The sequence below is a fragment of the Palaemon carinicauda genome, chromosome 23 (assembly GCF_036898095.1).
Source record: "Palaemon carinicauda isolate YSFRI2023 chromosome 23, ASM3689809v2, whole genome shotgun sequence".
Taxonomy (NCBI): domain Eukaryota; kingdom Metazoa; phylum Arthropoda; class Malacostraca; order Decapoda; family Palaemonidae; genus Palaemon; species Palaemon carinicauda.
In genome coordinates, this window is record NC_090747.1 from 69,773,395 (window position 1) to 69,787,377 (window position 13,983).

Sequence of the window (13,983 nt, forward strand, 5' to 3'; positions counted from 1 at the left end):
CATTTGAAGGTTGATTGATTTAAGAAATTTTTGGCCCGAAGCCAAACGCCGGAGCCGCAAGGCCATTCAGAGCATATATATCTTTTATTATAGAATATAAGTATATAGATAAAAGTAAAACATAATTAAATTAAATCTATACAACAGGTTGAAATTTAAAATCGCAATATAACCATATCTCTATAATTCATAAAAAATACCAATTTCTTTTAAAAACTGTACAACCTGCTCCACTGGAGCACTCTCACCTAAAATTTCCACAAGGGACACATTGATTAAACGATTTTTCCTACATTGACATCTAAAAACAGTACAGGACACTAAAATATGTCCAACAGTTATATTTACTTGGCAAGCAGAGCAGCAAGGAGCCTGCCTATCCGTTCCACCTGAAATCAGATATCTATGAGAGTATAATGTGTGACCTATACATAAACTTGTTAAAATCATACTAGATCTTCTGTCCACCTGTAAATGCGACCATAGTTGGACAGAAGGCCTAATTGACTTTAATTTAAAATTATTATTTAAATTAGACCAGGGGGCCTGCCACTGGTCTCTAAAATAAAACCTAATACTACTTTTAAAATCAGAAACTGGGACACCCATGCTGGAAATGTGATTAATTGATTGATTTATGAACACGAGACATATACCTCAAACCCAACTCTTCCCGACGAATAAAAAGGGGAGGAATCCCTGAATCTACGTATAAACTATCTACAGGTGATGTCCTATACGCACCTGTGCAAATTCTTAAAGCCATGTTATGAACCACATCAAGTTTTTCTAAAGTGGTTTTGCATGCAGATCCATATATCTGACATCCATAATCTATTTTACTTAGGCACAATGCCTGGTATATCCTCAACAGACATGTCCTATCAGCTCCCCAGTTGAAAGCAGACACAACTCTAAGGATGGTAAGTCTAAGTTTCACGTTACATACCACCTCATTAATATGTTGAGAGAAAGTTAATTTCTTATCAAATAAAAACACCAAGGTACTTTATGCTATCTTCGTATGGTAAAATGGAATCATTTAAAAACAACGTAGGAATGTCTTCCATTCTTCTCAGTCGACAAAAACATACGTCTTTGGTTTTTTCTGGAGAAAATTTTAACCCTCTAGCACTGGCCCAAGATGTAGCAGCATTAATAGCAGTAAGGATTTTATGACATGTTTCAACAGCTGATGATTTACTACACATTACTGCATAGTCATCAGCAAAAGCCAGACCATGCACCCCAACAGGAACTTGTTCAAGTAGACCGTTAATAGCTACATTGAAAAGCATTGGACTAAGAACGTTTCCCTGAGGCAATGCTTCTTCTTGAGGGTAAGCTGATGAAATAAAAGAGCCAACTCTCACTATTAAGTACCTATCTGAAGAAAAATCTTTAATACAATAAAACATATTACCCACAATACCCTAATCAACGAGTTGTTTAAGGATACCCCTTCACCAGGTAGTATCGTAGGCCTTTTCTAGGTCAAAGAACACTGCAATGGTCTGGTTTTGCATGGCAAAGGCATTCTGGACTTCCCGAGTGAGGAACATCAAAGGGTCATTGGTATTTCTATTTTTCCTAAAACCAAACTGTCTATTTGATAAAAGATTCTTCGATTCCAAATACCACACTAGTCGAGTATTGACCATTCTCTCAAATTTTACTAACAACTAGTAAGAGCAATTGGCCTATAATTTTTTGGGAGGTATGAATCCTTTAATGGTTTTATAATGGGAACTATTATCGATATTTTCCAAGACTTAGGGGAAGTTCCTGAAGTCCAAAAACTATTTAAAATATCTAAAAGAAATTGTTTTGTACTTTTCGGTAGATTAAAAATCATGGAATATAAAATATCATCTTCCCCAGGAGATGAGGAAGACAATGAAATTGCATTATCCAATTCTTCAATGGTGAAAAGAAAATTATAAGATTATGAATTTGTACTAACGAGAGGAACAACCGGGGTACTGTTCCTAATATCCCTGAATGCAGGAGGGTAGTGTAGGAGACTAGATTTATTAGAAAAATGCCTACCAAAGGCTTCAGGTACTTCTCCAGCACCAGATATGAAGAGGCCATCAATTCTTAATATAGGCAAGGGAGATGGACAGAATTTCCCTTGCAACTTGCGGATTCTATTCCAGACGATTGAGATTTTAATTCGCTTATGTATTTAATAAATGTTTCTCTCCTTGCTTGCTTAAAATTTTTTTTTTTGATTAGCAAGAGGTCATCTGTATGTTATTTTATTAAATAAGCAAAGGTATCTATGATGTCTCTTGTAGCAAGTTCTTGCTATGTTCCCCATCAAAGCACAGGCATCATTCCACCAGGAAACTACAGGACTGAGGTTTACCCAAAGTTCAGGGTATGGAGAGCATGGCACTACACATATATATGCTCACTAAAGACTTATATGCATGTACTGAACTCTGGAATTCAATAATCTCACGATAAATTTGAGTGGATTTATTAAATAATCCCCAGTCAGCTTTCCCTCCTTCCATTTGAGTCAACATGGAGACAGTATATTTTTTACATACTTCAGGTAAATGGACCAATAATCACTGCCATGATCATTTTGGTGTACTGCCCATTGATACTCTAACCTCAAAGACGAAGAACAAATAGCGAGGTCTATTGGCTGAATCTGTACTGTAATAAACATCATGTCTTGTAGGGGAACTATTATTCATTAAAGTGATGTCATACATGTCAAGCAGTTGTTCTACTATTAACCCCCATCGATCACAACATTGGTCTCCCCATAGGGTGTGTTTGGCAATAAAATCTCCCATCAATATGAAAAGTTGAGAAAGCTGGTTTATTAAGGATTATACTGTAAATCATTTCATTCTAGGTAACAAGGATTACCATGTGCATTCTGAAGTCTATTTTCTAATGTTGATTCAAGATAAAGTGAACAAATAGTGATACATTTGTCAGTAAACATTTGAATAGCATAAGCCTGCAACATAGAATCCAGGTGGACAACTCTGTGATTAATAGACTTGCAGATTATGAAGCCTGTGCCTTCTTGAGCATAAGTGCCTACCAGGGGTGGAGACCTATAATAAGAGAAATTATAACCTAAATTGGGAGTATGATCTTCCAATTTAGTCTCCTGTATACACACTGCAGATATATCACGTTCTCCAAACAGAACCAGAACTTGCTCTCTATTTGAATTAAATCCACGGATGTTCCATTGCATGAGAGCCATTATTTGAAATTTTTTAACGGCTTTATATGATCTAAAATTTAGGAATCTGAGACCTAGTACTTACTGATCTGGATAGTACAGATGATTTTTTAGGTACTGGGCTTTCAGCTGCCTTTTCTGATTCATTTTTAATACTTCTACTATGACTCTGAGGATGTGGAGGTGAAGGGGGAGGAAGGGGCTCCTTTGTCTAACAGATTTGGCCTCTATTTTCTCTGTCACTTGATTAGTGAACTGTTATGACAGGTGACGTTCCAATTTAGCATGAAGAAGTCTCAATATCAGGCGGTAAGAATTCTTCAAGATCTTTAATTGATCCTGTCTCAATTGGAGGGGCTATGAGAGCTCCACTAAAAGAGGTTTTGTGACCCCTACCAGAGGGGGCCTGAGCCCCCAACAGAGGGGGATGGAGGCGTACTAATAGAGGCTGCGTTAGGAGACCCACCAGAGGGGGCCGGAGAAGCCCCACCAGAGGTGGCCTGGGGAGCCGTACCAGAGGGGTTCAGAAATGTCCCACAAAGGGGGCCACGGGGAGCCACACCAAGGGGTATCCGAGGATCCCCATCAGAGGGGGCCCCAGAACTCTTCATTGCATTTGAATAAGATGTTCTTGCTACAAACTTCTGTGCACGTCCAACACTGATGTGTTCTGCATTAGATTTTAGCAATGCCTCTTGCTCTTTCTTTAATACAGGGCATTCTTTATCATGGACTTGATTGTCATCCTTGCAGTTCACACACACTGCAGGTGTTGAACATTTCCTGTGCTTGGGTTGGGCACACGATCGACAGATCTTATTGCCCAAATTTACACCATGCCCTCAGTACTTGAAGCGTCATGAAGTCCGTTGAGATCAGACCCAGCATAGAGGGCAGAGTTTGACATACAACTTTCCCTTTGCTCGGGCATGTTAGGTATTTGAGTTCTACAGGTTGAGATGGCTTGCCGTCCATCTCACCCTGCGCCAAATCCAAAGAGGCAGCCAAACTATAATCAAACACAAGCCAAAGTCATCAACAAGTTCATGCCCAAGAGGAAGAAATGAGAGAATAAGAGAAATAACCAAAATGGAAAGGGGAAGTGCTGGCTGACTAATTTAGTTGGATCAACAGCTGGGTACCAAGGTCCAGTGGGAAAGCAGTTCCCAACGATCATCAGAGCCCAGCTGCTAATCCTTACGTCCCCATCCTCGTCAAGGCTTCAGCATCTGGGTGCGGACTATGCTAGAGAAGAGCATAGTCCAAGAGCTTGTTGATGAGCCCCCCAGGTTTCCTCAGTAGTCTCCTTTTTATAAAGAAGGCATCTCGCAGATGGAGACCAGTCATAGACCTTTCAGCACTGAACGAGTTTGTTCTTCAGAGTCTGTTAAGATGGAGACCACAGCCACGGTCAGATAGGCAATCAGACTAGGGGACTTCATAATCACTGTGGACTCGTCAGATTCATACTTCCAGATCCTGATCTATCCTGCTTCAAGGAAGGATCTAAGATTTCATCTGTGCAATAAAATACTGTATACCAGTTAAGACAGCACCAAAGATGTTCACCTTAGTTTCAGGTTGGGCCCATGCCAAAGGCATTCGTCTCCGTTACCTGGACAACTGGCTGATTCTGGCAGACTCTGTGGAGACCCTTCTCCTACACTGAGACATGCCTCTCAAGCCTTAACAGGAAATGGTATATCTGGGAATAAGACTCTTGACTGGGAAAGTTCTTACAATCTCATAGCAAAATTGAGAGGTTCAAAGAAGTGACCCAACCATTTCTACGGAATTTGTTCCAGCCTGTAGTGGCAAATGTCACTCCAGTGGCAACTGGAGACCCTATGGTCTCAGCGCAGTATCCGACAGGATCATAACTACTGGTCCGCTAGTTAGCGGAGGGGGTTTTAGCCCACTACCCCTCTCACTCGCACATTAGTGTTGCCTTCTCACTTTCGATTGCAGGCAGGACTTCTTGGGAGACAGGTGATGGCAAGACAATTTGTATAAATAGTTACAGGTTTTATCGATAGAAAAAATATAAATTACTTTCAAATTTGTGCTTTGTTCCGAAACTAAATACAAAACCTTCATCTATTTATAGGGATAACACCCAAGAAGTCTGAACCAACTGGCTTGGCATTTGACCCGGGGTTTTTTCCCGTACATGCTCTGCACCTAACCAGGAGATTCCCAACACATCACTAACTTCGTGCAATGCACGGATAGCAGCCTGAGCAATCAGTGTGTTTGGGATACTAGCAATGTGTCTGGCCTTGGTAAGAGTTCTCGGAAACCAGAGGAATCTTCATAAGCTATCATAGATATTACCAAATCCCACCTCGTAAGGGGTATGGGGACATAAGTATAATATCTATACTCGGTTACACAAGGAAAATGGTTTTACCTGCAGATAGGTGAGGCCAGCTTGCAGAGGACCATAAGAGCTGTTCCCCAAGAGAGGGGAAGATGAAAGAAAGAAAGAGCCAGACATTCTTACACATTCATCCCTGACTAATCCCGGGTAACTTATTATTATTATTACTTGCCCTAGTTGGAAAAGCAGGAGGCCATAAGCCTAGGGGCCCCAACAGGGAAAATAGCCCAGTGAGGAAAGGAAAAATAAAATATTTTAAGAACAGTAACAACACCCAAACAAATATTTCCTATATAAGTATAAAAACTTTAAAACATGAGGAAGAGAAATTATCTAGAATAGTATGCCCGAGTGTATCCTCAAGCAGAGAATTCTAACCCAAGACAGTGGAAGACTATGGTACAGAGGCTATGGCACGACCCAAGACTAGAGAACAATGGTTTGATTTTGGAGTGTCCTTCTCCTAGAAGAGCTGCTTACCATAGCTGAAGAGTCTCTTCTACCCTTACCAAGAGGAAAGTATGCCCTCAATCATCTGCTACTTATCCATCAAGGACTCTGAGCTATTCAAACCACTTATGCAGCCATCACAGGACCAATGGAGAACATTTCCATGTTCCTGTGGGTCACGTCTTGCAAGTGGGCGGTGAAGATCGTCTAAAGCTTCCACTCTCCTGTTTGCAGGACCTGCATCACAGTAGTATTTTTTCAACACCAGGGACGTACTAATGTCATTAACGTCGTGAGCTCTGGGTCGTCAAGTTGCAGGAGTATCAGGATTCAGTTCAAAATATGACAAATTTCGAAGTAATTTGTATTATTCCTACCGAAACCTGGTGCTATTTATAGGAGATACAGTATTATTTTTGGCGTACCTGAAAGACAAGCCATAAGATTTTAGCAAGGGACAACCACCCCAACCGCTAATTAGCGGGAGGGGTGGGGGTAGCCAGCTACCCCGCTCACAAACCTGGGCTGAGCACCCACCTTGTTTGCAGGCAGGACTTCCTAGGGGGACAGGGCTGATGGGCCAATTTGTATAAATAGCAACAGGTTTGTATTGTTAGGAAAAGTGCAAATTACTGTACTTCCAAATTTGTCATTTGTTCTGCCACTATACAAACCATTGCTACTTATAGGGGATGACTTACCTCTTATGAAGGACTGGCTCTTGGCATTTGACCAGGTGTTCTCTCCCCTACGATATAGATCGTAGGCGGTAGGAACCCTGCACCTCGCCAAAATTGTCATGCTCTGCACGACTAGCAGCCTGTGCAAGGTGTGTTTTTGGCCGTTCTAGTAATAGGACGTTGGGTCTCTCTGGAAGGAGGAATCACGTCAGGCTGTGATGGAGGACGAGACTCTGGTGGCACCACCTCTATCAGAGAGAGGCGGAAAGAGTCCATCACAGAGATCAGCTTGTCCTCCCTTGAGGGAGACAGCCTGATCCTTTTCCATTTCCCCTTTGGTTTTGCAAGGGGCCCGCAGGAACCTTAGTGGCTCTTTCCTCACGATTCCTCTTCCGGGGGGGGGGGGGGGGAGATTGGTCTCTCCTTAGAAGAAGGCTCCGTCATGGAGGGACCTTCAGAACTCCTCCTAGCGTCTGCAGGAGGAGAGGCACCATCAAGGAGAGACGCCAACATGAGAATCCTAGGCATGCCACACAAGGATTGCGAACAGGGTATGGCCCCGTATTAGCCTCCCGCACTACATTAAATAGTGTGCTTAGCCATGGGGGGTCTTTACCACCTGCTGAGTTGGGAGGAGGATCCCTTGGGCAATCAGGAGTCCTAGGTCTGGGAACCTAAAAAGAAGGATGATTAGTCACCTTATCTGCTGGCAAGGGTGGCACTTGTCTAACTGACGGGTGTTGATCCCTTAAAGCAGCGCTCTGCTTCCTTGCCTCCCTATGTTGATCTCCCTGAACCCGATCTTGTGGGTACTGATCCCAAAGAGACAGGCGCTTGCGAGCCTATAAGGGCACCAGGGCAGTCAGTCTCGATGATGAATACAAGGACAATTGACGAGGAGGCGAGCGGCGAAGGGGCGAGAGCCGCTCTGTGGCAGGCGAGTGCCGAGAGGGAGTCCTGCGACCTCTAGGCGAGAGTCGCTGCGCTTAGATGGAGAGCGCGAGAGGTGGAGAATGCCGTTCACGCGTCTGGCAAGACTGGTGGTCGTCTCGGCTAGAGAGAGGGTCTTTCTGTAAAGAGATATGATCCCTCGTCACCTGGAAAGGTAATGGTGGCGAGGAGTCGGCGAGACCAGCTTGGCTGGTGTCTAGCAACCAGCTGGGTAAGCTATAGTGAGACGAGGCAGGTAAAGTGATGCAGCTCCATCACTTGACGCTAGGGCAAAGAGAGCAGTCGTCCATCTACAAGATCCTGGGTGATCGTCGTAGCAAGAGCCCGAAGGCTCCAGATCACAAGAGACCAAAGGCTCAACACGATGAGAGCTCGAAAGCTCAACATGATAAGAGCCCGAAGGCCCGAAGTCACAAGAGCGCAAAAGCTCAACATGAGAGCCCGAAGGCCCGAAGTCACAAGAGGGCAAAGGCTCAACATGACGAGAGCCCGAAGGATCAGTGCGACGAGAGCCGGGAGGCTCTGAGTCATGAAAACCTGGAGGTTCTGCATAATTTGAGCATGGAGGCTCAGGGTCACAGGCGCCCAAAGGCTCAGCGCAACGAGAGCCCGGAGGCTCAGTGTAACAAAAGCCTAAAGTCCCAGTATCGAGAGAGCCAAAAGGCTCGAAGGGATGAGAGCCCAAGGGCTCAGGGTCACAAGAGTCCAAAGGCCCAGGGTCTCAAGAGTCTGGAGGCTCAGTGTCATGAGAACCCCAAGGTTCAACGAGACGAGAGCCTAAAGGCTCAAACAGGCGTCTCCTTACCACAGGGGAGGGGGGAGCATGCCTTGGGTGACGAAGCGTCAGGAACTCCACCCGACAAACCCCCTGAAGGGGAACGTGTAGCAGGTTCCTCTGAAGAGGGACTCTGCTCGGTCACAAGCTAGTCACACAGAACACTCTCATGGACGAGAGAGATGTCCTACTGAAGGAGGACATTGCCAATGACTTTGCTTTCCCCCAGCCCAGGGGGAGAAGCGTAGTCTTAGGCATAAGTCACAAGCTGGTTACTTAACATTCTCTCTCGAGGAGGAGAGAGATGTCCTCCCGAAGGAGGACCTTGCCTCGGACTTTGATTTCTCCCAGCCCCAGGGGTAAAGCCGTAGTCCTCGGCATCAGCCACAGGAGACCAAAAGTCCAACTGATGGGCAGCAACACCAAGGTGGTCTGGTGCTGTGCCCAAAAGGGGAAGGATCACCCTCAGAGGAAGTCGGCGTGCGCTTCCTCTCAGCACCCAACTTAAGGCGTTCAAACAGAACTTTTCTTCGACAGGGGACCATCAACACCCAGAGAAGGCTACATCTTTAACAAATCAGGAAATGAGCAGGTGCTCCCTGCGGGAAGGGGCGGAACCAAATCACTAGGGGAAACAGTACTGTCCTTCAAACCACAAGGTTGACCTGGAGATAGTAAGGTTGCGCTGCTACTCGGCCGTTCCCCAGAGAGGACCATCTTCGGGAAGAAATATGGGGGGTAAAAGGAGAGGTCCTTGATTTCTTCGACCTCGAGGAAGACCCCGAAGGAAAAGAATCACTCTTAGACTTTCTTTTCCTGTGCCCAAACCTCTCCCACTAGGAGGCAGACCACTCACAACACTCGTGACAAGTTCTGTCCCGGTCACATCGTTGGCTCTTGCAAGCCAGACACAGCAGGTGAGGATCCGTCTCAAGGGCGGACATGAAGGTACTGCAAGAGCGGCCCTCGGTGCCAGGACAGGTACACAAGAGGTCAATCTAGAAGGAAACACACTCTAAAAAGAGAAAGAAAAAACAGAATTAATTGTTTTCAAATGCAAATCAATTAAAGAGGGGGGAGAGCCAAAAGCAAAGTCGGTGCTCGGCCCCAGGTGTGTGAGTGAGCAAGGTAGCTGGAGGTTTCCCCACCGCAAAAAGTTCCGGGGTGTCTTTGGGGAGGATAACAGATGGTGATTGCCTCCTAGGAGATCGGGGTCTAGGTACCTGAAAACGGGGAGTGGCAGGTCTCTTATCCTGGTGAATCAGCACAGGCATGTCCTCTTGATCCAACCTAAAAGAGCGAGATGGAGAAAAGGGAGGAATAGGATCATACTTCTTTGGAGGTTCCTTAAGGCCAGAAGGGAAGGGAACTGGGTGCCTGATTCTCGCTGGCGAGACAGGGTAACACGTGGGCACGGGGAGATCAGGCCTGGGTCTAGGAGTGTCACCGATTGTCCGCAAAGCTTGTGGCGTGGCGAGCGGTCACGCATGGGCCGATGATCGTGCATGACGATCACAAGCTGGCAAGTGTCGATCATGAGATGGAGAGTGATGATCACGAGCTTGCAATTGATGATCACGAGCTGGTGAATGACGATCAAGAGCTGGCGAGTGATGATCAAGAGTTGTCGTCAGGATGGTGAACTCGATGGCTGAGAAGAGTGACAACTGTGAGCAAGATGTTGAAGATGACAGGACCCAGGACACATCCTTGTTTCACTCCAACTTCAACATTGAAGGGTTCAGATTTACTGCTTCCAATTTTCCCATGACCCGGCATATTGTCATTCCACAAAAGTTCATGATTAACAGTGTTGAAAGCCTGGGTTAAATCAATGAAAGCAATATATAGATCGCAGTTATGCTAACCTACTAGGCAGCAATCATAGGTCCCAGGTTGAAGTGGTCTGACATCTCCTAAGCCATCATTCCAGGTCTTCCAACCGAGGAAGATTACAAGGAACGGGAAATTACTAATCTAAGTCAGGCCACCAAAAAAAGGTAAAGAATGTGGAAGGTATAATTATGTAATTAAATTCACACAATCCAAAACAAAATGGTGTTTCTAGAAAGCAGCTTCTTTGTTCTCCCTGTGTTGAACAAATTCTACAGGTGGACCCTGAACGTCAGTACGCTTTGGGTAGCACCTCAACTCCTTAACTGGACACAGTGGGAGTTGATCGAGAACCTAGATTACCCCATGAAGGCTTAAAATCTGAAAAGATAAAAGCTTTGGGTCTGATGTCGACGGATTTTGGTTCTTGCTACAAAATCAGGGATGAAGCCCAGAGCAGGGTGACTAGATTTTGAAAATTGAAATAAGGGACACCTAAATTGAAGAGGTAGTTGAACAATACAGAGTCAAACACAACTTATGTGAACTTACACACGTAATGACACAGCGCAGTCCTTCTCATCTGTGTCCATATTGTCAAGGACCTTCTACATTGATTTTTTTTTAAATGTGTTTTTTGTAGATTTTGTTACAAACAGTAGCTATTCCTCTCACTCACACACCTGTGACTGTAACTCACTTTGCTTAGAAGTAGGACTTCAAGGGTACTGGGTTGGCGGGAAAATCTGTATAAATAGCTACAGGTTTGTATCGTAAGGAAAATTATATTCTAATTATAAAATAAATTTTTGAATATACTTACCCGGTGAATATATATAGCTGCAACTCTGTTGCTCGACAGACAAAAAAACAGTAAAACTCGCCAGCGATCGCTATACAGGTTGCGGGTGTGCCCACCAGCGCCAACTGTCGGCCAGATACCATACTCGATGTAAACAAAGACTCAATTTCTTCTCATCCCACTGCGTCTCTATTGGGGAGGAAGGGAGGGTCATTTAATTTATATATACACCGGGTAAGTATATTAAAAAATTTATTTTATAATTAAAATATCATTTTTAAATATTTAACTTAGCCGGTGAATATATATAGCTGATTCACACCCAGGGTGGTGGGTAGAGACCAGTTAAATATGTTTACATCGTTTAAGCTAAGAGTTTTTATTTCATTTTGGAAGTTATCAATATAACGAAAACAAAATAAATAGGTACCTGGTAAGGAAGTCGACTTAGACGATTACTCTGCCTTGTAAGTACGTCTTCCTTACGGAGCCTCGCGATCCTCTTAGGATGCTGACAGACCCCTAGGAGCTGAAGTATCAAGGGCTGCAACCCATACAACAGGACCTCATCAAACCCCTAATCTGGGCGCTCTCAAGAAATGACTTTGACCACCCGCCAAATCAACCAGGATGCGAAAGGCTTCTTAGCCTTCCAGACAACCCATAAAAAAACAACATTAAAAACATTTCAAGAGACAGATTAAAAGGATATGGAATTAGGGAATTGTAGTGGTTGAGCCCTCACCCACTACTGCACTCGCTGCTACGAATGGTCCCAGTATGTAGCAGTTCTCGTAAAGAGACTGGACATCTTTCAAGTAAAATGACGCGAACGCTGACTTGCTTCTCCAATAGGTTGCGTCCATTATACTTTGCAGAGATCTATTTTGCTTAAAGGCCACGGAAGTTGCTACAGCTCTAACCTCGTGCGTCTTAACCTTAAGCAAAGCTCGGTCTTCCTCACTCAGATGTGAATGAGCTTCTCGTATTAACAATCTGATAAAGTATGACAAAGCGTTCTTTGACATAGGCAAGGATGGTTTCTTAACTGAACACCATAAAGCTTCAGATTGGCCTCGTAAAGGTTTAGTACGCTTTAAATAGAACTTAAGAGCTCTAACAGGGCATAAGACTCTTTCTAGTTCATTGCCTACGATCTCCGATAAGCTGGGAATATCGAAAGATTTAGGCCAAGGCCGAGAAGGTAGCTCATTTTTGGCTAGAAAACCAAGTTGCAGCGAACAAGTAGCTTTTTCCGACGAAAATCCGATGTTCTTGCTGAAGGCATGAATCTCACTGACTCTTTTAGCCGAGGCTAAGCATACCAGGAAAAGAGTCTTAAGAGTGAGATCTTTCAGGGAGGCTGACTGTAAAGGCTCAAACCTGTCTGACATGAGGAATCTTAGTACCACGTCTAAATTCCACCCAGGTGTAGCCAAACGACGCTCCTTAGTGGTCTCAAAAGACTTAAGGAGGTCTTGCAGATCTTTATTGTTGGAAAGATCTAAGCCTCTATGCCAGAAGACCGATGCCAACATGCTTCTGTAGCCCTTGATAGTGGGAGCTGAAAGGGATCGTCCTTTTCTCAGGTATAAGAGAAAATCAGCTATTTGGGCTACAGAGGTACTGGTCGAGGATACAGAAACTGACTTGCACCAGTCTCGGAAGACTTCCCACTTCGATTGGTAGACTCTAATGGTAGACGCTCTCCTTGCTCTAGCAATCGCACTGGCTGCCTCCTTCGAAAAGCCTCTAGCTCTCGAGAGTCTTTCGATAGTCTGAAGGCAGTCAGACGAAGAGCGTGGAGGCTTTGGTGTACCTTCTTTACGTGCGGCTGACGTAGAAGGTCTACTCTTAGAGGCAGACTTCTGGGAACGTCTACTAACCATCGAAGTACCTCGGTGAACCATTCTCTCGCGGGCCAGAGGGGAGCAACTAACGTCAACCTTGTCCCTTCGTGAGAGGCGAACTTCTGCAGTACCTTGTTGACTATCTTGAACGGTGGGAATGCGTAGAGATCCAGGTGTGACCAATCTAGGAGGAAGGCATCTATATGTATTGCTGCTGGGTCCGGGACTGGAGAGCAATAGATTGGAAGCCTCTTGGTCAGCGAGGTTGCAAAGAGATCTATGGTTGGTTGACCCCAAGTGGCCCAAAGTCTCTTGCACACATCCTTGTGGAGGGTCCATTCTGTTGGAATTACTTGCCCTTTCCGACTGAGACAATCTGCTATGACGTTCAAGTCGCCCTGGATGAACCTCGTTACTAGGGAGATGTCTCGATCTTTTGACCAGATGAGCAGGTCCCTTGCGATCTCGTACAACGTCAGTGAGTGGGTACCTCCTTGTTTGGAGATGTACGCCAAGGCCGTGGTGTTGTCCGAGTTTACTTCCACCACTTTGCCTCGAAGGAGATACTCGAAGCTTTTCAAGGCCAGATGAACTGCCAACAGCTCCTTGCAGTTGATATGCATGCTCCTCTGACTCGTGTTCCACAGACCTGAGCATTCCCGACCGTCCATCGTCGCGCCCCAGCCCAAGTCCGATGCGTCCGAGAAGAGAACGTGGTTGGGTAACTGAACAGCCAGGGGAAGACCCTCTCTTAGGTTGATATTGTCCTTCCACCAAGTCAGACAAGACTTCATCTTTCCGGAAATCGGGATCGAGACCGCCTCTAGCGTCTTGTCCTTTTTCCAGTGGAAAGCCAGATGGAATTGAAGAGGACGGAGGTGTAGTCTTCCTAGTGATACAAATTGCTCCAGGGATGACAGCGTCCCTACCAGACTCATCCACAGCCTGACTGAGCAGCGTTCTTTCTTCAGCATCTTCTGGATGGAAAACAGGGCTTGATCTATTCTGGGGGCCGACGGAAAAGCCCGAAAAGCTTGACTGTGAA

The 13,983-nt window shown here is 45.0% G+C and overlaps 1 protein-coding gene across 1 annotated transcript; it reads left to right on the forward strand.

Moving 5' to 3' along the window:
• The first annotated feature begins 7,921 nt into the window (after window positions 1-7,921).
• LOC137617650 (coiled-coil domain-containing protein 8 homolog) lies at window positions 7,922-8,605 on the forward strand. Its single transcript, XM_068347654.1, has one exon. It carries the CDS (start codon window positions 7,922-7,924, stop codon window positions 8,603-8,605), a length of 684 nt encoding a protein of 227 aa, XP_068203755.1.
• Window positions 8,606-13,983: the final 5,378 nt, after the last annotated feature.

Coding starts and splice junctions, on each gene's coding strand:
- LOC137617650 (XM_068347654.1), top strand. CDS start 7,922: ATGCAGCTCCATCACTTGACGCTAGGGCAAAGAGAGCAGTCGTCCATC.